Source organism: Pipra filicauda, unplaced genomic scaffold, assembly GCF_003945595.2.
Source record: "Pipra filicauda isolate LSUMZ 115617 unplaced genomic scaffold, ASM394559v2 scaffold41_size5083284_pilon, whole genome shotgun sequence".
Classification (NCBI taxonomy): Eukaryota; Metazoa; Chordata; class Aves; order Passeriformes; family Pipridae; genus Pipra; species Pipra filicauda.
In genome coordinates this window covers 2,562,102-2,588,558 of record NW_024104554.1, presented here as the reverse complement: position 1 = coordinate 2,588,558, position 26,457 = coordinate 2,562,102, and the positions used below count along the sequence as shown (strand labels likewise).

Here is a 26,457-nt window from a genome sequence, read left to right as displayed (position 1 = left end):
CCTTTTATTAGGAAAGCTAGGTTTTATTAGAATAGACACTAGAACAGCTGATTTTTTTGAGGGGGAGAAAACTTAAAATGAGGAAAATCAAAACAAAACAATAGGCACAAAATCATATCTCCAGTTTATTTGACGCTTTGTAAAAAGTTAAGAAATGTAAAATATTGCAAAAATAGAATTGAAGTGTCATATTTAAATGTTTGATAACTGAAATTCATTAATTGGAGCTGAGAGGTTGTTGAGTATCTTCATATTACTATGTCAATGTCTGTGTATTTTTAGACAGCTCTTTTGTGCAAAAGATTGTACTTGCATCTTCATAAATCAATCCTCTTTTCAGCATATAAGATATTTCCAGAGTTGCAGAAAAGTCTGCAGTGTTGTCTGAGTCTCTAGGGAAAGTCCCTCTGAAGCCTGGGGTCGTGCTGTTCTCAGCACATCTGAGAACATCAGATCTCTGCTTTACATAGGGCTTATTCCTTTGCCATCATTCCTCCACAACCTGTTTGTCCCTCACATTCTAGAAAGTTACTCTCTCTCAGCAAGTGTTTCCTCATCTCCTGAGGGCTCTATTCTGGCTTCTCCACCAAACAGCTACAGATTTTCAAAGAATGAAACATGATATGTGACATAAACACGTGACTATTCATAATAATAAACTGGAAAAAAATCCCACAAAACCCAGCTGATATCATCTGTTACAAAAATAAATGTTTGAAAAGTGATTGAAATAATTTTGTCACATGTTCTCAACAAGAAATCATGAGTATGCATATTCTATTTTCCTAGGTATTGACCCCACTGTACATCATCACATTATTAGACCACCTATTTCTAGGCTTAGTAAAATGTTACTGGGATTACATGGATCACCCTCTATCACTTCCAGGAATCTTGTGCTGCTTCCCAAAAGTAAAGCACTTAAAATGGCAATGGGAGCACAATGACTTGTCTGTTCAGCTTAGTAAAGCGTCAAGGTGTTTTTAGTTCCCATTTAAGTTGTTGAAAAATAAGAGTTGCCCTGCATCTCACTGAAGCATAGTACTGTCACCTGAAGAGAGACACATTCTTACTTTTCTTCAGTTATATGACATGATCTGTGAAATAACCCTGCTATGATAAAGGGAAATGTGTTCATCTGTCTACACTTGACTTTGTATTTCATACAATTTTAAAATCTGTCACCTGCTTGCAGAATGCAGTTTTTTCCATCACATGTTGCCCCTCTAATCCAGATTTCTGGCAATGCTAATGCTTTTCATTTTTACTTGGTGCATTGCCTGACACCTCTACAAACTTAGCTTAATTTTTCTTTTCTATGTAATAGAACTTTAGGTATAAACAGCTTTAAGTCACAGACTACACATAATATGCTATGGATATGCGTATTTTTTTTCTTCTTTGATGAACTCAGATGTTTATTATTAATTGAATCTATCACATGCTTTCACGAACTGGCTGATGTATTCTACTGTTAATCCAACTGGGAGGCAGGTAAAGTCCCTTGTTGGTGTAAAATGGCATTCCTTTGGGGAAGGAATAAGAGGGTTCTCCCAGAGAGAGCTTACCCTGTCACAACCACTTAACTTTAACCATACAGGTAGGATATTCTTCCTGAATTAAAAATTCAGCAGCAGGTAGGAAATATGTGAGAAGAGAAATAAATTCAGGTCTAAGAAGTCCCTCTCTAGGCTTCATGATACCACAGGTATCACAGAATATTCTGAGGTGGAAGGGACACACAAGGATCAGAGTCCAACTTTTAAGCGAATGGCCCGTATGGGGATTGAACTCATGACCTTGGTGTTGTGAGGAACTGAGCTAATTCTTTGTACATCTCCCACTATCTAGACAGCCGATTTGGGCAGAGAAATTGCAACACAAGTCATTTGGCAGCTCTGATGTACAAGGCTATTGTACCACCGTGTCTCTGGATACAGCTTGGGGACAGACTACAGTTTGTCATAAGAGTCTCAAGCTGTACTGGATACTGTCAGTACACCCACCATTGACTAAGCAGTTCATTTTGAAGACTTTTTGGACTTAAGGAGGACAAGGCTTCAAAGTAAACAACTTCTCCTCTGTCTTAAGTTTAAAAGGATCACTTCCACTCTGACACAAGGAAACAGGTGTAACAGTGATGGTTTAACCCTTATGGAGCTTGACAGCACAGAGGGTATTTCATGTTTCCCTCAATCCTTCTGGACTTTGTTTTGCTCTTCCTGACCTTTTAGCAATAATTAATAATATAGTAATAATCACAAAGGCTTACATGATTGGGACAGCAAAAGAAATATTTGCAGAGAACTGGTTATCTCAAACTCCTGCCATTACAGTTTTGAGGGTGCCTTTTCAGCTAGTCAACAAAAGTTCCTTCTATTATGCTGCCAGTATTTGTGCAATGCCTTTAACAGTGCTACAGTTCATCATTAAAATCTACTTGACAAATTTTTCCAGAAGAGATGCGATTACATTATCAGACTATAGATAAGAAACTTAAACAAGTGCATACAAACAAAACTCCCCCTTCTGTCCTCCTATCCTGGTTCCACCTGGAAGTAATCAGACATGGAGTGTAAAATTGTTGCTTCCCTTTATGCTTGTAATTTGACATTATTCTTTCCAGTCTAGAGTGAAAAAACACATCGCTCCCCCTTTCTGGAACTGGAGTGTCTCAGCATCATTCCAATAGCGAGATATTCAGGACTTTGTGAAACCTTTAACACAACTTTACTCAGCTTTGAGTCAATCACATTACTCCTCTGGAGTAGTGACAAGGTTACAAAATCATATTACTTGATACAGTATATCCTCTGCATTTGGGTTTCTGCTATGCCTTAATCTGAACCTTTTCAAAATCTGGAAACTAATTAGGTGATATCACTTCTTTTCCCCTCACAGAGACCTTTCTTCTGGTCTCTCTCACCTGACTTAACAATTGTTGTCAAAAGGGTATTCAGGTTTCCTACACTTAAGCAGCAGAAATTGCTTCCACCAACACTTAGGGCAGCCAAGTTATATCTGACTTTTTCCCAGGCAGCTACTACACCACAGAAAGTTTTCTGACACTAAGGGAGTATTACCTTTTTATACTCAGAGCCTGATGACGTATCATGCATAATTTTACTTAAACAAGAAAATGTAAAGAAGATGTTTCTTCATTTTACTTGTATAGAAGAAACAGGAGCCTTGTTGTAGGTTCCAGGTACAAGCTTGTCCCCAACACTATAAACCAACGACATAAAGATGTTGAATTTAGATGCAAGGAACACAGGCCTAAAAACAATTTTTCAATTTGCTTAAGGAGTAACAGTTTCCTTAATGTTAATTAATTAAAAAATACAAGGCTGGTGAAAAAAAAAACTCATTGCAAATGTGAATGTTTTGCTGGAGTCACAGACTATAGCTTCATTTGACCTTTTCTTTTCCACCTTGAGAACACAAAATTTTTTACAGCTGATTAGACAACACAGGCTTCTGTAATAAATATATATCTTACACAATTGCTGCTGTTCCTACCTGTACAAACTATCCAACTGCTTTTACACTATACTACTATCACTCTCGTGGCTGTATCACATGCCATACTTGAAAAGTTACTGCGTATGTATAAACTCTGTGGAGTACAGGACATCAAAATTGCCTCCTTGGAAAGTAATGTTTTATAACAACTCCTGGATGACGGTTTATGAAAAAGTGCTTTCCTTAAAAAAAAACAGAACACAACCAAATCACCAAAACCAATGTACTATGCTTTATACAGGTCCTAAAGACATAGGGGCTTATGCACCCATTTTGATTCTTTCCAAAGGAGATGCGAAATAAATGATGAGAAAGTGGCTCATTTTCCTTTACACTTATGAACAGCAAAGAGAATGCAGGAGAGAACTAATCAAAAATCACTTATTTAAACCAAAAATAAATTCCAAGAAGTCTGCAGTAAGGTTACAAGCTACCTGCACATCTCATTAGCAAAACCAAAACTCTTAAGGTTTCACTGGAATGCTGGGTTTGAAATCACAAGCAATGGTTGTTCAGTCCTCCGCCTGACCTCTTCATAAAAGTCCTCTTTTGTCAAGCTGGACAAGAGGCCAGGTTTCTGTCTTCTCAAAGAATTAGGATTTTGGCTTTAGTAGCCAGTTCCTATATTCACAGGACTTTTTTCATTCTGAAATACTAAAGAGTTCACAAAAATCTTGCAGCCAGTGTCACAATCAATAAATCTCAGCAATGGCTTTAGGTTCTCTGAAGACAAGGGCCAGAGCACTGACCCCTGTGAAAGCAGGGCTGGGAATGGGGGCCCTCTGGATGGAGACAGCAGGTGCCTGGCTCTATGGTGTCGCCTACTTCTCTGGCTGAGCAACATCAAGAAAGATTACAAATGAAATTTTATTATTCACTTGTCCCCAGAAGGAGATACATGCTAATCAGGGCTTCACGCAAGATTTGTTCCTGCCATTATCTCATACTGTAGCAGGTAGAGAGAACTTCCACTGTACTAACAAGTACAGTGACACAAAAAGTTTTCAGAAGTTCACCAGAGAACAGGCTGCAAACGGCTCAAAATAATTCAGGGCTTTTCATTTACATGGCTTTTAAAATAAGTATTTCACTGCAAGCAAGTTTAAGTGTACAGAATTACTGCCATTAAAAGAGAAGGAATTAAAATAAGAGAAGTATAAAAACCTTGTAAATACATCTGAACTAAGAGACATATAAAATACAATGAAAGTTTATACAGCTCGTAACATAACTGCTAGAGGCATTTCACTTTAATAGGCATATTTATCCAAGAATGTATTTAATAGAAGAAAATGCCAGAGTTAAAGTGAAAAGGAAAAGTACTGTAAGTCACTACAGAACACATTCAAAGATTTTAATCATTGTACTTCTACTTAGATATTTTTCTGCATATGTACGAGTGATAACACCATCTCTAAAGCTTCTGCTGAAGTTCTCTATGCAAGCATATATGGTTTTGCACTAAACAAAATATGAAGGTTATTTTCAAACGCAAACATTTCTGATTATTAGTGGATTTTCCATACCATTATGATTTCTAGATATATGTCAAACAAAATACTGCAGCAGATTTTTTCCTTGGGTAATTTCTGAGATTACTGAAACATACATCTAAATTTCAAGCAATCACTAAACTACCTTACAACCAGCTTGAAATGAGAAACACACACACACATATGTAACACTTATGAAATAAGGAAACACTGCATACTGTATTTGATAGTCTTTAATTTTTCCTTGACATATTCTTCCCTTTCAGAGGAATAAAACTCCATCCAAGGCTGTATAATACTGACCAGTAAAGGCTCCACCCATCAACAGCATATTCAAGATTATGGTACCAATATCTGAGCAGCATTTCAGAATTGCCTGTCTGTACTTCACCAGGTACCTGTATGCCCTACTCAAGAAACAGTTAGTAATGGAGGTAAGTGCAAGATTTCCACTGGCAAGTGCTACAAAGGAGAAAGCAGATGCCAAGAAAACCTGGCATTTTTTCTCAGGATGAGAAAAGCTGGCAAAAAAAGACAAGATTAAATGTGGATCCTGAGATGAAAGTGGAAAATTTGTATCACTGGTTTATTATTTTAAGCCTTCCCGTTTATCCTAAGGCTACATATTTTTATTTCTTAAGGAGCTGTAACAGGCACAAATTAGCATTTCTCTCCTCTACAGTGTTAACCTATATATGAAATAAAGAAGTACTGAACAAAGAATCAATCCTTTCTTTTCTCTAGCAGAAGAACGAGAAGGATAGAGATTATGTTCTTTTCAGTAAAAATGCCACAGTTCAGCTAAGGTATTTAACTGCCATGTAAAAGTTACCATCATACTCACTCCCCTTTCCAGACTCAAATAAAAAGAGACTGCCTTCTCCAAGTTTGATCCTAGCCAGACTTTATTATAGTCACTTACTGTAACATCACTAGATGCCTCACTCTTCTAATTACACATGCAGTTTGGTCGAGTATTCTCATAAGCTTCAGTGAAGAGCTGGGAAAAAACCCCAGGTCCATGCACGTAGGTGTTGTATTGCAGCAGTTCAGGGTATGAAGTGATACAGACCTGCAGACCAGCCTGGAGCCTGCAGCAGTTGCTGCCTCTCTGTGCTGATCTATCGGCACTGTCTCAATATCAACCCCATCAAACCCATTACTATATGCATATTTTTGCTCATATATTTATATGTTTGGGCTTCCACAGCAGAATCTTTACTATTTTACATACTTTGTGATAAGAGAAGTGCATTGATCTGAGCATTTAGTAAAGCTGGGTACTCTGAGGAATGACTCTTAATAAAGGTACATACTTAATTATGCTACCTTGTCTAAAAGTTAATGGAGAACAAATCTAAATCTAAATTAAGTATAAAAAAACTAAGCCTTTTTAGTACATTGGATGAAGGCTGGAAAAGAACAGGTGCCACACGAGCACGAGAACTACTTAAAACATCTTTGCTGTATTTGCTGCTTCCTTTAGAAAGCTAGCTGAGTAACTAGAGACATAGTTGCTGTATTTATTAATATCCACTTCTCATAAAGTTTCACAGCAAATAATTTTCCTATCAACTAAATGCTGCATACCTTTGTCGTTTTTGGAAATTTTATCTTCCACGTTGTTTGATAATGGGAATAACAAAGTATTCTATATATATAAAACATACGTAGCAGACAATATTAGCTTGTAACTCTCATCTTCAGAAACACAGTAACCAAAAAATTAGGTAGAGATATTTGTCCAGACTGACAAAAAATAAGTCCACTTGTAAAATCTCGAGAAATGCTGATATACTATTGGAGTTGAGTGCATACCTAAATATAAACAAAATGGAATGGTTTGTGAACACACTGCAAACCTAAGCCATCCAGATAATAAAGTACCTAAAGCTGAATTTAAGATAGAAGTGTGAAATGAATTAAGCTCATCATGCGTTAAAGATGCATCTTTTTTCTTACATGTGTGCTAGGCTCTCCTTAAGGTGTGGCAACCATTACAGTTGCCAAGCTACAAAAAACAAAGCTACAAGCTACTAAACCAAATGTTTTATCTAATATTATATCTGGCATTGTGACAGCGCAATGGCTATTTGTCAGCGAAAAGCAAAGCAACAAAATAAATTTAATTTTGTGGGTAGGTGTGCAAGATGCTGATATCCAGTTCAGTGTTACACTCACACCATGGTCCTGTTCCAAAAATTGCACCACCACGTCACTCACTGAGAGTAATGTACTAAACAGATTTGAACTGGCAGAACCTGTTTCTAGCAGTCAGGACATTAGCTCCTGAGTGCTCCTGACTCCTGGCATTTTTCATCCTGTTCTACACACCTTAAAGTATTGAACAAGTTGGATTTATCAGTGAATTAGCTTATGTTGCATTCTCTCAATGTTCCTAACATTTATGAATTATTTTAAATAAAATAAAAAAGCAACTTAGGGAAACCTTTCATTCATGTTTATCCAATTGGATTAGTGGAAAATTGGTATCATCAGCCTAACAAAGCAAAAATAGTTGCATAAAACTGTTTCTGAATTCTTTCCTACTCCACAGGAAGATGCAGAGAGAGTGTGTTGGGTGAGTTTTATGTAAGTGTTTTCCAAATATCATCAACTCACCCAGAAATAAATAGCTTTGAGAAAGTAAGGTCACTCAGTTCTTATGGAAAAACACAGATGTAGGCAGAACAGATATGAATTCACACAAATCTTCACCTGTCATTAGACCAGCTACACCAAGACTGGATTTTCAAGACAACTGTTTAAACTATCGGCATCAAGGAAAGAAGGAAAGTGTCAGATGTTGGCAGTGTCCTACACATCAATGAAGGCCACGTGCCCCACTACACCTCAACAGAGTTAGATGCTCAGCTAACTGTAAACTGCAGACTCAGTCAGGTCAGTACAGCTGTGCTGGTTATACCAGCCCAGAGTCTGAGCACAGTCAGATTTCAAGAGAGAGTTTGTCAGATGGAGCACTATCAGCTGGATACAGCCAGAGGTGCAGCTGTTGGAAGTGATTTGTTCTGGATCAGGAGAGACTGCCTATTTGCCCTAATGCCTGCCCCACAGCTGCACACTGCCAAAGCAGCTGGGAAATGAAACTACCCGTACAGAGATGCAGGAGCTTTGGTCAGCCAGAACAAGCTGTTCAAAGCAACTGGGGATCCTTGGAATGCACTTAGATTGCCTGGAGTGCATTTTGACCAGATTTCAGCAATTCATTTGTGTATGGTGGTATTTCTGTCTTTTGCTATAGCAACATCCATTTTTTTCCGCCCTCCACAGATGGCTGGAAAGAAAGAGGGTGAGTGAGGTTAAAGCACGGAACGGGCAACACACATCCTATACTACTGAGCCTACAGTGAAGGAAGGGGCTTCCTTTCTCTCCAGAAGTCTACAATACAGAAGGCTCTGATGAATTATGCCCTGTTAGTTATTTGAAGTCTAATTATAAACCAATTTCCACTTGCAGGGATAAAATGGAAGGAAAATAGCATGAAACTAGCAAATAAAATTATTTAGCAAATGTAATGGGAATGGGAGACAGATGGAGGATGATTATCAAAGCTTCCTTGGCAAAGGTTACAATTGTACTGAGAGTTGTTCAGTACTTTAAAAGACTGCTACCCGTAAACTTTGCAGAGGGCAGTAATCAAAGGCAAAGGATATGAGATCAAGAAATTTCCCAAGTAGAGACGGAATGGAGACAGCCTACTGGAAGCCATATTAATGTGTGTCTGTAAGCCTACAAGTTGCCATAAATTACAACTATTGCCACAAAAGATTAACAATAAAATGAAGCTGTGAGGTAGGCCTGATTCTGACTTTCAACATCAGACACCATCATACATCTCTATGTCATACTAAATGCTTACATAAAGGACATGGTTAATACTATACACATTCTTTTTCCTGCCGTCTTCATTTTCCTTGTCCACTCAGCCACACTGATTCTAAGCCCCTGCATGTTAGAAGCAGGCTTTGTACTCTTACATTGTCAAGAGTATTTAAACAGCAGGGTAATATGAATGGAGAATTTCTATTCTTACAAAAGGCTTTCCTCTTCCCTTGCTCTCTATTTTATTTTGAATGGGAAAATTGAAAACATACTGCATTGAAACATGTCTTGTTAGACAGAAAGAGTAACATGGGCCCTTACAGCAAGAGGATGAGCCAGGGTCACATTCTCATGCTTAATATTCAACAAGTGTGTTGTCTATCACTGGATATATTTGGATCTTGACACATAGGACAGCAACATGTTGCTGTGATTCAATACTAACAGGCTCATAGGCAATAGCAGAGCAGTGGAGGCTAGAATTTTATATGGAACCAACTATATAACTGATAGCCAAAATCAAAATAACGTGTATATTAAGACTGATCAGAAACATCTCAACATCTACAAAACAAATTTCCTGCTTTAACATGTGATGAACTGAGATTCAGAACAATGAAGCATTTAGACAGAGCCCAAGCTGTCTTCTGCCTTTCCCCTTCATCCAGCCCCCTACTGACTTCACCAAGGTGCTCCACGATGATTTAACTACAAAAGCTTAGGTCTTGATTATGTTTTCATTATGAAACAAGGAGATGACAGTAGTCAAGCAATGTCAGATTTCCAAAGTGTTGGTTGGAACACGTCAAATGTTCCAAAGTGAGGCAGAATTACAACAGCGCTGTCTTTTTGCTGGGATCTAAAGTGGTTGTTGGTGCTGTTCTCCATTTCTTTTCCTTTCCCATCAGTTCCTTACTATGACTATGAGGACAGGAAGCCTTCAACACGGCTTCGAGAGAGTAGAAAGGGGGAGCATGTTCCTGCTGAGAGGGGAGAATTGACTCAGTGGGTGGGGAGCAAGAAGAGAAAAATGATATGCAGTCAGGAAAGAGGAGAAAATAGAAAGTCAGCGTCTCTTCATTCTGTGAGGTTCATCTATTAGAGGAGAGGATGCTCAACAAAAATGTTTGTCATCACTGTAACTTAAAAAAAAAAGCAAAAAGCAAGGAAAAAATAGTCAGAGATAAAGGCCTTAATTCCACCTCCTCCTGCTACACATACTATCACCTGACTAGCTGAATCTACTTTAATCTAATTACTTTCAGACTTACGGACATGGAACAAGAGGAGATTCAGTTTGAGATACTGATTGTATCACAGAGGAATAAGAAAAACTGAAGGGCAAGAACCACAAGAAAGTGAAGGTAACTGCCAAAGTCAACACGTCTCATTAAACATGCACTTCTTGGCAAGTTCTTACTCAGCTTAAGCACACATCTGCCCTCTGGGTCCCAACCCAGCATTCTCTTTCATCTGTTAAAATGTAAAGGCATAAAGTAGGATTAGGAGTATGTTGTTTTCTGCACTACAGAAACACACAGGAATGAGAGCTCATTTCAAAGGTACATTTTCTTATTCAAATACTTGAGGCTTTTTCAGAAGCACACAGAAACTAATACAGCATCTGTACACATACTTTATTTACAATTATAGAAATATAAACCAAAGATCTTTAATAAACCTTTAACATGCAGCCATGGCTAAAGTAAATCATTACAAGTGTATTAATATTAGCATGTACTTTGTTTTTATCCTTAATACATTTTCAGCATTTATATCCTAACACCACACCACAAAAATGTGAACTAAATATTTGGGGTAAAATTCTTTTCCATTCCAAAATACATTTTTCAGAGGTTTTTTGGGGTTTGTGAGTTTTTGTTTGATTTGACGGGGTGTCTACTAACGTCTTCATGTTAGAAACTATCACACCAGAATTACCGAAGACTTCAGTGCCATGAAAAGCTCCTGATTTGTATCATGAGTTTTGCAATAGTTCCCATATGCTTGTGGTTGTATCGGCATTTAGAAGATGTAAATAGTTACAGACAGTGGTAGTTAGAAATGACTGATTTCTACATTGTATATAAACATAAACTAGTGATTCACACTTACCTCTTAAATTCATAGCCCAATCCTGTGTTTAAAACCCTCAGTGGACAGCGGGGAATTTCTTGTTATATTTCACACTCACCCTCAGGAGGTTCAGACTTGTTTGTTGTGAAATCAAGAGAGGTGATTACCCCATTCTAGATGGTTGCTTGCCAAATCACTGAAATTGCTTGTAACACTGCTACAGAATACTGGTGGTCTGGAAATGTTTTCCTCTAAGTGCCTGCCCAAGCTACACCTACCTCAAATGTTTATTGCTTGTATCACATGTAGTACACCAGAAAGATTTCCAAAAAGCTGTGATCACACTAGTCAGCTAGTTTTTGCAACACGAGTACATCAGCAAGCATCTTCTTCCAAGCATACACTTAATTCCTTGAAATTAAGTACGATAAAAGTTAAACACAAAACTAGAATTCTGGACAACTCTTAACTCATGTGACACTTTAAAAAGGAAACCTTCTCCTATTCAGATAGAAAAGGATTTAAAGATTTTCCAAAGCAGTATTAGAGAAGTTGATTTAAGTCTTTCTTAACCTTTAATTTAATTCCAGTGATGCAAGTCAACCGATAACAACGTCAGTGTAATATGAACAGCACTGGACCTAGATTTTTATTTTTTTAAAAATTAAGCCAAAGATAACAAATGATTCAATACTTTATCTGAACTCTGAAAACAAAAATGGTTCTCTAATCTCATTCAATTTCAGAAAGAAAACTGTGGTGATGTCATCTATGAAAGAATGTCATTGCATCTATCAATAAACACAAGGTCTGCCGAGAGGATATTCAAAGAGAAGACGTGCAGTATGGATTCTTCAGCTATAGCTGTCCAACACCTCTATTTGTTTGGGGCATCTTTCACTGTAATTGGTTCCAAAACGTCAAGTACATTCAAGCTGAAGAAGAAACAGGCTGTAGAGAAGAAAGTTCCTTAACTCCCATACATCTCTTCTTCCAAGTTATTGATTAATCTATAAACACCACAACGCTATGGAAGGGTTTATAGTAACAGCCTTGACAGAGGTGCCATTGTTGCTACAGCTTGCTTTCTGATGATGCCATACACATGAGACTTCCTGAAGCTGCTCGGAGTTCAGGAAAATCTGCCATTCACAAACTGGGAGTCATACACTAATTTCTGCAAGGACAATGTTAAACTACAGAATGTTATCACCTAAAATTTTATCATGCATAAATATATTGTTTTAATACTAAACAGTGACATCTAAACTGTCAGAGAACTAAAACCAGAACACCCAAAATTAACTAAAAGAATTCATTAATAGAAATTTAAGAAAAGACTTAGCCTAACTATTAGAAATATAAAAGAGTCAGAACCCTTAGTCACTGTTTCTTCCTTGCCGAATTACTGAAAACCACTTTTTAAACTCTTTCACAAGCAAGTTTTCAACCTGAAAGTCCATACCATCCATACTAGAAAAGGAAATACCCATGCTAACAAGTCTAAGGAAAAGGACGACAGAGAAGCAAACCTCACAGCACAAGTTTTAGAAGTAGCTGAAGTGAAACAGAAAAACTTTTTTTTCAGCAAGTTGTAAGAAAAATCTGCACACTTGCATATAAATCATATTCACTTATTCATTGAAATATGATTTGGTGCATCTGTGTTGCAAAACACTATTATATTAAGAACTTTACTTCGGCATCTTTCATTATTCAGGCATACTTTATGAAGTCCTAAATTAGACAGGATTTTTATCTGTGACAATTCATTAATAGGCTTGTTATTCCATTAAAAAAAAGAATAAATCTGGAAAGAATTTTATTACTTTTTGTTTGCAAATGCCCAAGTCTTACCCCCAAAGTGCCACAATTCCCATAATTTGTCTTGGATATTCAACACAGAAGTTGCCACAAGTCAATCCACGAGCAGCAGACAGAACACACTACAAAACAACCTGATTCATAGGAGGACTTTTTCATAGCTTTTTCTTTCAGATATAAGATTCAGAAAAGCAATTATAAGTGTTCTTAAACTCCTTTGGCTTCAAGATAAGTTGAGTTTATTTCATGTTGAGTTCTTACTTGAACTATTTTATTTAAAACAGGTAATAATAGTCATTGAGCACTGTTAAACATTTTAATTTACAGTTAAGAAGTACTAAGCAAACAATGTATATTGTAACATCACTGAGATAATTGCAGACATGAATGAAGTGGTGTGGAATTAGAAAAAGATTTTTTTAATGACATATTTCTTTTAACTTTTTTTTACTGTCACACCCTCTGATTAATTTGAAAACACGTCTAAAACTTTGACACAGTATTAGTTTCTTCAAGGGTAAAGAATTCTGGGCAATCTGTTGTAATTGGGATGCTGGGACATACTTTAATCACATGGTATGTAATGGCAAATGTATTTTTGGGGAAAAATAATACTTAGAGCTTTTGATACACTATTCTTGCAACACATACAGCCTATGAACTCATAGTACTGAGATTTTGAAATACGGTTTGAGACAACTTAAAAAAGCCCAAAAGCCTGCTGTGGGAACTGGCAGGAAGCTTGCACCTGCTTGGCTTTTTCATCAGTGATTAACATTAAAATTACTGTTGACATTGAAAAAAAAATGAAAATAGGAAAGTTATATATAAGCACTACTTGGGTTCTAAAAAAACCCCAACAAAATCACCCAAACAAAAAAACCCAGACACTAAATCCCGCAAATTTTAAGCATGGTCAGAATATCAGTGTACCAAGTGAAAGGAGCTCCTGCTGAAATGCTGTGGCAGAAAAACATTGATGCAATTTTCTTACCTATTAAAACCAAAACCAAACCCCAGACTTGTGGATAGAAATACAAGGACTATATTACACAGAATCACAGAATATTCTGAGTTGGAAGGGACCCATAAGGATCATCAAGTCCAAATCTTAAGTGAATGGCCCATACAATATTATATCAACATATGGCCTTGTTGAAAAAATAAATACTACCAGCAGTACCGGAGTTTATATTCTTAAAAAGGATGCTGTGAAATGGGAGATATCTAGAAGAGCTACAAAAGTGACTTGAGGATTGAAGCAAACATCTTAGAGCAATACACAAGTGAATCTGTTTAATTGAAAAAGATTGGTGGTGACTTGATTACTTTTTTCTTTGTGGGAGGAAAATACTGCTAAATAAATACTGGTAAATAAATACTCCTCTTTAAATGGACGAAGGTAGAAAAAAAAACCATTTTCAAATATTTTTTTTGGTTTTGTTTTTGATTAGAGTGAGGCCAATTAACTGTAGCACCAGAAAGTAGTGGAGACTGTGACATCCTTGAAATGTGAATAGGTTTTTTTGTTTGGTTGGTTCTTTTTTTAAATGCAAACTGCTGAGCTCAATATGGGGTAAGACCTCTCTAGCAGGTAGAGAAGATTAAATTACACGGTCTAATGATTCCTCTAGTTTGAAGGCTACAAAAACATTCATAATTTCAGCGGTGCTACCTGCCAGTGAAAAAAATTTGCTGCTGGCCTTAGCTGCTCAATATCCATTGTTCCCTCGGTGTGCTATCAGTTCTGTAATGTACTGCATTCCCAACCACTTGCCAAGAACCTAAGTAGTCAACACATGATTCACACTAGCACCACTTAACAAACATAAGCTTAAGCATTATTAAGTCTTCCTAAAATGGTTGCCTTAAACCTTAAGCGAATCAAGAGACTACAGAGAGGTTGGAGATTACCTGATCATGCCTTAACCAAAACTATCTTTTGCTGACCAGAAAGTGCAAACATTTTTGCCAGCAGAACCAAACACAAGAAATGTAGTAGCTTTTATGAGACCGGTTAAGGACCCCTCCCCAATGTTGCTATTCTATACTGACAACACTAAGAATTTCCTGGTATGCATCTCACTTGAATAACTAATTTACTTGTATATAAATGAGACAGATCTCTAACTTCCTTCCTTCAGCTTAGACCTCTTGCAGCACCAGTAGTGATTCTCTGAAGTATTGCCCTTTCTGACAAAAACAAATAAAAAAAGCAAAAGTCCAAAGGGCAGCTACATTAACAAATAACTCATGTGCCTCTATCATATAGAATTGCAGAGCCTGAGACCAACAAGCAAATTTAACCAGGCGAGGAAGTGTCCCACAGAAGTACCACTTTTCACATTATGTCAGATTTGTCAGTTGTCAAAAAGTAGGAAAAAAAAAATCAGTTGTTTGCTTCTATTTCTCTAACTTGACTTCTCAGCATGACAATGAAGCATCCAAACTGGATTCTTCCTCCTAACTAGAACTCCACCTCATAACCTACCCAATAGGACAAAGCTCAGCCAGGTCTTGCTCCTTCTGCCTATATAACAGGCTTCACCAAAAGTAGGAAGGTTGTTATCAAGACAGTAACAACAGCGTAGTATCAGATGAATACTACACTGTGGTTCCAAACTATGAAGGAAAAACGAGTGAGACTTGACGAGAACAAAAAGAATGGGTTATTAAATTAAAAATGAAAAAAAAATCCTAAGAACCTTTTCCTTTGAGTTCTCTTTATCTGCTCCTCCAGGTGCCCTCAACTATTGCATATTACTGAACTCCTACATGCACAGCTTTTGTCTTCTACAGTCTCTGGGGCAGGAATTTGCTCTGCCATAAATCTAAGAACCACCAAATATCACTTTGTGATGCTACATAAAAATATGGATTTAATATTAAAGAACTTTTGAGAGAAATTATAATCCAGCACACTGTTTTGTGCAAAAATAAAATAACTTTATATGTTATATTCTATTATCATAGCTTCAATTACACTATCCAAGAAGAAACACTGCTGGAGAAATAAAATCAGTTTATCTTTTAGAAGGAATAAGGTTACATTTTTAGCATTCATACTTTAATGCAAGATAGTGTTTCCTATTGTTTTACCTGTCTTGAAATAAGAACCAAAACCCCCGCAATTTTACTTCATCTTACGAAAGTAAAAACCAAAACAAAAGTACTGCTTCCTAGAAAGTTAAGGGACACATAACTTAAGTTTTCTGGATTCTCCTTTCATATAGAAAACCCTTTTAAATGTGATGGTGGATCTTTCAAGTGACTACTCCTGAAGAAGCATTTCTCAATAAATAGATATGAAAATATTGGACTTACAACCAGAATATGATGGATAATAACTTATCTGTAGCTTGAAAATTACACATTTTAATACCCTTGCCAAACATATAAAGTATACTGCTAAACAAGTTAGCAATGCATTAACATGTACCAAGGTCAGTATGAAAATAATGTGAAAAACAAAAGAAATTCTCTGGATTATTTCCTCCCCTGACTGTCTAATTCTTGTTACTCAATTCAATCAGAAGAAGGCTGACATAATCACACTGTCATAGTGATTCAACTCATACAAAACAGTCCAGGGAGTTTTTAATAATTAGATGCTCAAGTCTATTATTCCAAGAATGCTGGATAAATGTAATATTCATTATTTTCCTGAAAGATAAGAAAGACTCTTAGATTTTTCTTCTCATTACTACAGGTTCATCAATCACCTGCTTACATGAAGGAAACAAACCTGCAACAGCAGCTTTATTCTCCTCACCTCTGGGAAATGTATAAGAGAATCCCACAGGGAAGCAGAGATGCTTCGCCAAACTTTGAATCTCGATGCCATTAGTCATTTACGCATCATCACAAGGTGACTGTGTAATGTTAAGGGCATAACTACTCACAATTTATTTGACAAAACAAAGAAAAGTTTTTAAAAGCATTTCAAAAAATATTTGAAATGCTAAAAATACATGCAGAGACAGATGGAGAAAGACATACTGAAATATTCACACAGACCTGCCTTTTTTTTCCCTCCTCTTGCTCAAAAGCTGGTGTTTCCTAAAAATTTGAGCATCTTGTGTATATGCTGGGTAACAAAAGGTTCCCACGATATCCTTTTCTAGCCTTTGAGTCCAGAATTAATGGAAATAAATTATGTGGAAACTCAAGCAAAAAAAAAAAGTAATCTGACTCAAAAATAATTTCATTGTTTATCAAACTTGTCTTATGAAAACAATCTGACTATTTTAGGATTTAAATTTTTTAGTTGCAACTTACTTATATATCAGCGTGATTTGCTATGTCTTCTCAATAAATTAAGAAAACAAAATCTGTGTCTATTTGAATTAATAACAAGGTTGTCAAGAGGGATAGAGATGTGCCATGGCTGATATTTTATTGCATTAATCTGTGAAAGAATGAAGTATTCAATCATTAGAATATGAATTTAGCCATCAACTGTTTTTGAGAAATTGTTTAAAAAGTTAAAGTTAATTAAAATTATAAATTAAAACAACTTCTTGTCAGCTCTAAAATATTTTTGGGTTGTCCATTATTATTACTCTTTAAATTAGTTCCATTACAGTTGATACTGTCGGGATGAAATTAATGGTGTCCTTCAACCTTGCAAGATTTAGCACAGATCTCCAATTCTGAATCTGTATTTAGACAAAACAAATAAGGGTCTAAACTTCAGCAAGAAAGACCTAGTATTAAAGGGTAGTGAAACACTAGAGCAAGTAGAAAAGAGTATGTAAGAAAAACCTCCCCATGAGGAGGTTTTTAAGAACAAATTAGGCAAATCCCTGGCAAGAATGACATTTACAGTCAAATCTACCATGCAAGGAGAATCACTGATTAAAAAACTTCACTTCAAACTTATTTTTTCTTGATTCCATGATAAACTGCAAAGTCAAATAACAAACCAATCCAAAAATAAGTCTCCCAAAACTCCAGATCAATTTGTTAACTGTTGAAAAAGTGGTTGAAGTCCAAAACCTACTCTTGCTGAACACTGAAATTGGGATCAGCTAAAAGAGCTCTCCATCCAACAGTCAATACTGTCACTACACAACATCAGAATTCTACTTACTGCTATCATGGTTGAGCACATTTGTTTTGAAATACTAAGGGAAAAGATTAAATCTAGAAAATGAACCATTATTCAATATTCTATCCACTGTAAGACCAGGCCAAGTATTTATACTACTTTGAAAAGAGACAACATAATGCAATCCTAAATTCTGTTCTGCTTAATTGCTATGCAATATATCAACATCTAATATGGACCACATATAACCTGATTTACACACAGATTTTGAACAGCAGCTGAGTAAATGTGCCACAAAAGTTCCATGTTAATACCTTAATAAAGAGGTTGCAGCAGTGTTCAGACATCTGTATTCTAGTGTTTCATTTAAAAGCAACATAAGTCCCTGTATAAAACTGAATGTTATAGGTCCATTTACCTACGAAGTATTACAAGACTTCATTTAGTTTTATTAGCAAAATACAGAAGGGGAAACATCCCTCTAATATCTAAAAGGAAAGAACACCAAATAATAAATGGAGATTATATGGCATGGAGGGAGAAAAATGGTGCTTCGGGATCAGAATAAGCAGCTTGAATATGACATGCTGGGAAACAAACCCAGTGAACTGCCCAAAGACAGTTGTACAACTAAACAAATGTAAGCATCGCCTAGAAGTAGTTTTTGGACTCAGAACATGAATCCCATTCAACAGAGAAAAGAGTAGCCTAGAAGCTGTACATTAGAACAGCTTTCCATCCATAATCCAAAAGGTATCAAGATCTACTCTTACGTCACTCTGATAAAGTTACTTCTTTGTCACTCAAAATATGGTCTTTAAGCCACTTCACATCAAGGAAAAACATTCTTGATGCACGACCAGTCACGCTGTATTTTGCTTCAGTCTCTTAAGCTACTTTGATAGCTTTACTTGTATCCACATTCTGAATGGAGCTCAGAACAAAGTGCAGACCTAATTTCCAACTGAAAATTCACCCCTGTGGGTCCTGTTTGCAGAGGCAAGCAGCATTTGCCTTTCCATATATGCAGGTTATATCGGAGATTTTCCTTACATTTAAGGCAGTCTCCAGGCTGAAACAGATACAGTACTTTAATAACCGCTGCTTATCAGGTGTTTTACTTCAGCTGCCTTACCTGTGTATTTTCTTTGCTGTAGAATGCCCCTAGCAGCAAATGACAGTGATACACCATTTTAGACAAACATACATCCACAGGAACATGGCAACTGAAAAAACCAAATGAATTTGTCTTGTCTAAGCTTAGAACTCTTTTTTTTTTTAAAGACAGACAGAATCAATTTATTCTGGCAATGGCATTCAGAAAACCATGTATTTAACTGAGGCCAACTTAGAGCTCACTTTACAGATTCTGTGCTTCTTCTCTTGTATTCTTTGACAACCTTAAATATTGGTTCTAAAGTTACCTGGTCACAGTTTCTCATCAGAAAGCCTCTCAACACTAAAGAATTGGTATCTCCCTCCACCCACACCAATGCTGAATGTCCGTTCTAACGGAGAGAGGTAAATTTGAAATGTTGTTCAGTCTTTATCCAATTTCTCAGAATATCAAGAGTAAGACTTAGTAAAACAGCTTTATCTATCATTTATCCTTAAAAATAACAAGACTGTAAGCAGGCATAATATGAATATACATGTGCCACTTGAGTGGGAGGAGCTAAAGACTTTGTCCTCAGTTAGACTTTATGGAACTTCAGCAAGATCCGTGGCACTGTATGGCTATGACCAAATGTTGAATCTAGTCGTGCAACACTTAACAAGAGAGGTGAACTCATAGGGATGCACATCTTCATTTTGCTTATGTTGCAAAACAGTGACACCCGCTGGCAGCAACAGTTTAAATACTTAATTGTTGCAGTCTGAGTCTACTTGATAAAGAGTTCCTTGAGAAAAATTTATCACAGTAACAACCATAGAAACTTACCTGTTGAGTCAGCACTACTGCCTGAGTTTTCAGAAATGGCACTACTAATAGCATCTGGAGTAGCTGCAACATAACCCTCTGGAGGAAGATCCACTTTGTAAATTCTTCTTGGAGACATAATTGCATCATCACTACCTACAAAACAGAAAAAAACCCAAATATCTGCCTCAATATTGGTCTCACTACAGATTTTCTCAAATGTTTTTCCAACCATGGCAATAAGTTTTCTCGAAAATCCTTACAGAGGGTCAGGTGTGGAACACTGAAATTATCCTACAACCAACAAAACTGCACCAAATTTTGTAGCAGCTACAAATAAGCAATTACTCCATGGGTTAGTTCTTTCCACCAGAAACATTTTTTTTTCCTTTGTATGAGGCAAATCTTCTGCTCTAACTTCAGAAGACACTTACAGTGATATTTTAAGAGAGATTCTAAACATTTTTCCCCATTCGGCATGAGCACACATTATTTCCTTAAGACTTGTTTAACAAAAGATGGATGGATGGAGAGATACAAGCTGATTATGCAGTGATAGAAGCAACAGAAAAAGAATCACAGAACTGTGGTTTGCCCATTTGTAGACCTTTTAAACATAGCCTATCCTGTTCTAAAGGATGCAAAGACAAAGGGAGTTTGAAAGCCACACTTGACTAAGCCTCAGCAGGGCCTGCTCATCCCTGCTGTGCTTCTTTCTGAAAGGGGGAGGAAGGGGAAGAGCCAAGGGTCAGCTTTCCAACTATTTTATTGTATAGGAAACTACTTGTGGTGATGGCAGCAGTCTCGTTTTGTAGGATTCCTTTCCTGTTTAAAAGGTATTTAAAAATACATGCAAGAGCGTCAGTATAAACCTCTCCTGTGTTCACCAGATAAGTAGCTCTGTAGGAGTGACAGAGACACATCTCTGCTCCAGTTAAACGAAAAGAGTCCAAATACCAGACTGTATTTCTTTTGCTCAGCAGTGACAACAGCAGAGACCAACCACAGGGAGAAAAAAAGCCCTTCCAGAAGGCCAGAATGTCAGGGTATTTCCAGATGCTGCAATGTAGTTTTAGATGGCTCAGTGTTGTTTTGTTTTTCTTTTTGGTTTATTGGGGCTTTTTGGTTGTTGTTGTTTTGTTGGGCTTTTTAACACTCAGCTCCATAAGTCAGCACAGACAGAGCACCAGCCTTCCCTTCTTGGGGGCAATTTGTCCCTTTAAAATGCAGAATCAGAGAATATACTGAGTTGGAAGGGATTCACAAGGATCATTGAACTTAACTCTTAATCCTGCACAGGATCATCCCCAAGAGTCACACCACGTGCCTGAAAGTATCATTCAAATGCTTCTTGAATTCTGGCAGGTTTGGTGCTGCAACCCCTCTCCTGGGAAGCCTGTTCCAGACAGAACTGTTAAAATAATGTAAAATAAAAATATCTTTGTCAAGTGGACACAATCAACCTCCTTACACCACGAATTTGCTAGAAGATCCCAGGTGATCCAAGTCTATCACTGAGGTGCAGCTATGGTTGGACTAATTCTCAAACATTTAAAACATAGTTGTGTCTGACAGATTCCTAACAAGAATTAGTTCTAGGTTTCAAATATGCAATTTAACTACACATACTGTATGCAAATATGTAATTTAACTATACACTGACATTTCTCAGATACCCTACTTCAAAGAATTCAGCATGACTGATCATCTTAGATATCTATGACAAACTACATTCCTGAACATTCAAGGCACTTCTGAAAAGCTATACCACAGTTGTTTTCATCGCTAGGAGGTAATAAATTTGTTTTGAAAACACATTAGAAGTTTTTTTTTTCTTGACCAAGCCAGAAAATTTCCAACTCATATTAATGATACTTACTTTAAAGGATAATAAAGGGAAAGGAATAAATAGTACAGAAAGATGAAGAACAATTTTGCAATTTGAAGAAAAATCCACTGAAAATTAACATGGAATAATTCTGCAATCCTTTCCATAGGGATGATGCCAAATGGCTGAACTGGCAGCACTTGCACTGATTTTCCCCCCACCACCACCCAGGTTGATTAATGATGAAGTGCTAATTAGTGACAGTTTTAAATTACAAGGATGTATAAATGTTTGAGTTATTTCCTTCTGAATGATTTCAAGTTTCCTCATGCTCTTTTCTACAACATTCCCCATACAAAGAGACCCTTTGCATGTAATTAGTGACAGTTTTAAATTACAAGGATGTATAAATGTTTGAGTTATTTCCTTCTGAATGATTTCAAGTTTCCTCATGCTCTTTTCTACAACATTCCCCATACAAAGAGACCCTTTGCATGTAACTCAACCTTGTGCACAGAGCAGGGATGTGAATCTACATCATGCCCTTCCCAACATTACAATTGCAAGCATGTCAGTTGCTTGGCCAGCTATGTTATCTCTTGCTACCCTACTACAAACAAGTAGCAGACTGCCCGAACATAAAGCATGCTTAGGCACACCTCAGACACAGACATGGCCAGAACACATGTTCATATAATCTTGGTCCTTTTGTGGCAAATTTACTCAGCTGCTGGTTAAAATCTTAAAATCCACTAAAAAAAAATCTTGGTCCTTTGCTTGCTGTAAGACTGGACAGAGACTGAATCACTTCTAGTTTCTGTGGTGGGTTGACCCTGGCTAGCAGCCAAACACCCACGAGATGCTCACTCACTCCCCCCTCAGCAGGATGAAGTGGGAAGAAGAGGACTAAGAGCTCATGAGTCAACAGCAGGGAGATCACTTACCAACTATAACAACCTTTCCTTGCTGGCTTATATTCACTCTCAACTTCACCTACTCCCTACTGCTGCAGTCCCTTCAGTGAGACAACAAGCAGTGCAAGGTGGTGGTGGAGGCTGTCTACAGTCAGTGTGCAACAGTTTCTCTCTGCTGCTCCTTCCTTTTCCCCCACAGGTGTTCTCTGTGGGCTGCAGTCCTTCAGGAACATTTCAACAACAGAGCACCTCCTCCTCTGACCCTAGGGTTCCCACTGTTGTCACTCCTTTTAGTTCCCTCCTCTCTCAGGAGCTCTCTTAGTCCTCTCCTTTCTCAGAGAAGTTTCCCCGAGGCACCCCCCTCGGCTGTGGGCTCAGCCGTGCCCTGCAGCGGGTGGGTTGGAGCCGGCTGGAACCGGCTGCATGGGGCAGCCCCGGCCTCCCCTCACAGAGCCACCCTGCCTGGACACCGGCACCCTGTACAGCTTCACAATCAGACAGAAATTTTGTCTTGCCCATGAAATGCTTCCCTGCAACTCAGAAAGCTTTGGTAACCCACTGCTAAGTTCCCACAGGGCAGAACTCATACTGCAATTAGAGGACCCAAGTCCATCTAGAACATCCTACAGCCCCCACAGACAGCTGACAAGTTAGCCCAATCTTACCAAGACTATCTTTTTCACAAAATTATCCCTTGGAAACACCTGGCTATCACTTCTCCAAATAGAATGAAAGAGTTTATCCTCAAAAATAGGTCTTTACAAAAAAGCACAGAAAGTGAGGGATTGATGTTGGTTCAAATACAAGGTCTGATTAGTTAAATGCCATACCTTCTACAAAAGTCATTACTGTCAGTAGGCATTTTCTATGTGGTGTTACAGTAGACATAATCTGGACAAAAATAAGGCTTGAAAGAGGTCTGTTATCTCCTTTAAAAAGCTTGCATAACGTATGATTTTACTTATTAGGAAAGCTCGAGTATGACCATGTTATAGCTATTCCTCATTTGTATGTATACAAATGAGACTACAACCTGAAAATTCTGACAATCCCCAATGCACATAAACACCCCCTTGTTATCTGTACACAATCACTTTCCCCTTCACTGACTAGCAAGAGAAGTATCTAAAGACAATGCACATACAAATCCTGGGCAAGAGTTGTCTCCTTCAAAAAGTCTTCATAAACTGAAGTGCACCAAAGGTGATATCAGTGACTAAATGTAGAATATACACACCTCGAGGGTCCTCCTGAGCTGTGGTACTGGAAAATAGGTACTTTTACAGTTGATCAACATGAAGACATCAAATTGTCCTTCAATAGCGTGAACAAATCTGGTGATCCGAAATACTCACCCATTCCCCAATGTATACTCATTTTTCTTCAGATGACATCCAAGTTCCTGACCACTAAGCTATAGTTACTTTAGTCTGCCATGATAAGGTACATCAGAGTAACTTCAGGGACATGAGGTGTTATATTATGTGCAAACAACCTCTGTTCACAGGTTGACTTTCACAGGTTTTTCAGTCTCAAGTCAATACACACTACAGTGCTTTCCACAACAGAAGCTTTTAGCTCAAGTAGACCTTTGTGTAATTGGAAAGTAAAATCCTTTTTCTTGGAGTGCTGCATAATTCCTGCTATTTGACCTCAGTTTTCAGCAGAAACCTCTCCCTCAATACCAGAGAAGCACATTCGGTAGAGAACAAAAACAAAAAAGTGATACTGATAATAAACAACCTAGCAAAGAACAGGCAGTCATTTACTGCTGGTCATTTGTTTCACTCAAATGATAACCATCACACAGAAATGGAAATGTTGTGCTATTTTGCCGGGTGACAGGAGTAGCTGATGAAGTATTTCTGTAGAAATTCACTACTGCAGGTAGGAACTTGTTTCTCACAAAATTACGGAACTCCCTTTATGGAGAGCTACTACAGTTTACCATTACAGTCTGATTCCTTTAGCTTGTTCTAAGACCTGATTATTTGTACTTTATCAGAATAAACTAGGGGAGTCACTCTAGCCAGTTTCTGGCTGAAGATGATATACTCCTTCCAACGATTCTTCATCTCTTTTTTTTAATTTATGAAAAAGAAGTTTTCTGAATGTCTTTTGAATATCTAATTACCTCAAGTTACATTGTTTGCTACAGTCACATATTTTATTGGCACCAATACATGTAACAGAATACTAAAAAAGCTTTTTCTTTTGCAAAATTCTTTACAATTCTAAAGATGCTTGCTATTTTTTTCTGAAGGATGAACTTCCCTGTTTGCCAAGTAAACCGTCAAAGTGTATAGTTTTATTCCAAAGTGCTCGATAACATACATTCAAACAATAAACTGATGAAAGAATAAAGTCTTAAAATAAATAGATACATGTTGTCCTCTGGCTCAAAAAAATCCTCAAGCAGCATATTGCTGGAGAACATTGTGGGGAAGCAGTACAATACACTTATTTTATTCCAATAACCTTTTCTACAATATTAATGGTCACAACATATTAGTGTAAACAGCAGTATTGAATTTTTTAATTTACCTTAATTTCTGCTACTTTATTGTTATGTTTACACAAAAAAAATCTACTATCCTTTGTCAAGCAATAGTATGCTTTCACTGCATTCTCAGATTTTTTTTCTTAGAATACAAGCCATATCACAGACGAGTGCTCCCAGTTCTTAGGCTATATACCATTTGTGCCTGGTAGCATGTTTAAACAAGCCAGTTCGTTACGACTTCCCTCCTGACACTTCACGTCACCAGAAGTACTTTACTTCCTTGAAAAGAGTAAGTCTAGATTACACAGCACACTAGACTAGAGCACTGAAAGAAGAAAACAACTTGGGAAAATCCTCAGAAGTACTTCCTCATCATGGTCTTTTCCTTCAGCTTGATGAAAACCAAAAACTTCAAAAGGAAACTGAGGTCAATAAAGACATATCCATTTTACAAGACCCAAAGTTAGGATGGGAAATTCATAAAAAACAAGGATCAAGAGAACTCACATTTATTTCCCTCACTATCTCCCACATGCACACTAACTCCTAATTTACTTTTTTTTTAGACAAGTAGAAAGGCTGTATTATAGCTCATTTTATTGAAGACAGCACTCACCATTATAACTCAACTTCAGTTTCATTACATTAGGAATGGCAGATATTCTTTGTCACAGAGAAAAAACTGATTAAAAAAGTACAAATCCTTCTTCCTCTTGTTCTCACTCATCGTCTGGGGAAGAATTTTTTTTTTACCTACAAATCACTACAATTTCTACATTCTCCCAGAAAAAGTAGTGAAAAATAAGCAGAATACAAAGTGAGAGTGAAGCATGGAAAAACCACTGACTGAGGAAACCAAGAAACATAAAACTTTTCAGAGCAAAATCTGGCTACAGGCAGAGGGCAGTTTTAAAATTACAAGATAGCTAATTTAAAAAGTGGTACAAGCTATTTTGCTAGTTTTTGTTTTCTGAAAGTTGAATATAGGAGGTAATGATGAAACTATATAGCTAAGTGGTAAGTTATTTATTTTAAAAACTTCAGTGTCCCACAGATGCCCTGGTATATGATTATATGCAATATTTTGATTAGATGTCTAAGAATTCTAGCTGTATAAACAGGAGCATAAAGCTATCTTAACATTAAGTTAGTACTCAGCTCAATTACTTCTCCTAGTGCTGCAGATCTTATTTGTTCAAAACACTTCTCAAAAGCCAAATACACCCTTGCCAATCAATACTTTTTTTTTAATAAATGCAACAAAATTGAATCTAAAAGGCCATATCTAAGTTGCAATTAATTAATTATCCTCACTGATGAAGTGATTATGTTATTACTGGAACTCACTTGAAATAAGACCAGAAAATAAACAGATATGCTCATCAGAATAAAAGTGAACAAAAATTCAGGATTTTAAACCTTTTTTTTCCCCCAAAATTGACATTTTCTATTCCCTAACACAAAGTCATCAGTAACAGTCCA

General features: G+C 37.1%; 1 protein-coding gene across 4 annotated transcripts in view; it reads right to left on the bottom strand.

Annotated features, from left to right (window-relative positions):
* Positions 1 to 26,457, bottom strand: part of ERICH1 (glutamate rich 1) — a 93,025-nt gene that overhangs the window by 43,124 nt on the left and 23,444 nt on the right. For all 4 annotated transcript variants that reach the window (XR_005565095.1, XM_039385559.1, XM_039385560.1 and 1 more), the window contains exon 3: positions 19,752 to 19,886. Coding sequence is in view for 3 of the 4 variants with exons in the window: in XM_039385559.1 (XP_039241493.1) it covers positions 19,752 to 19,886 (135 nt within the window). In the remaining variant the exon portion in view is untranslated. The remainder of the gene's footprint in view (positions 1 to 19,751; positions 19,887 to 26,457) is intronic.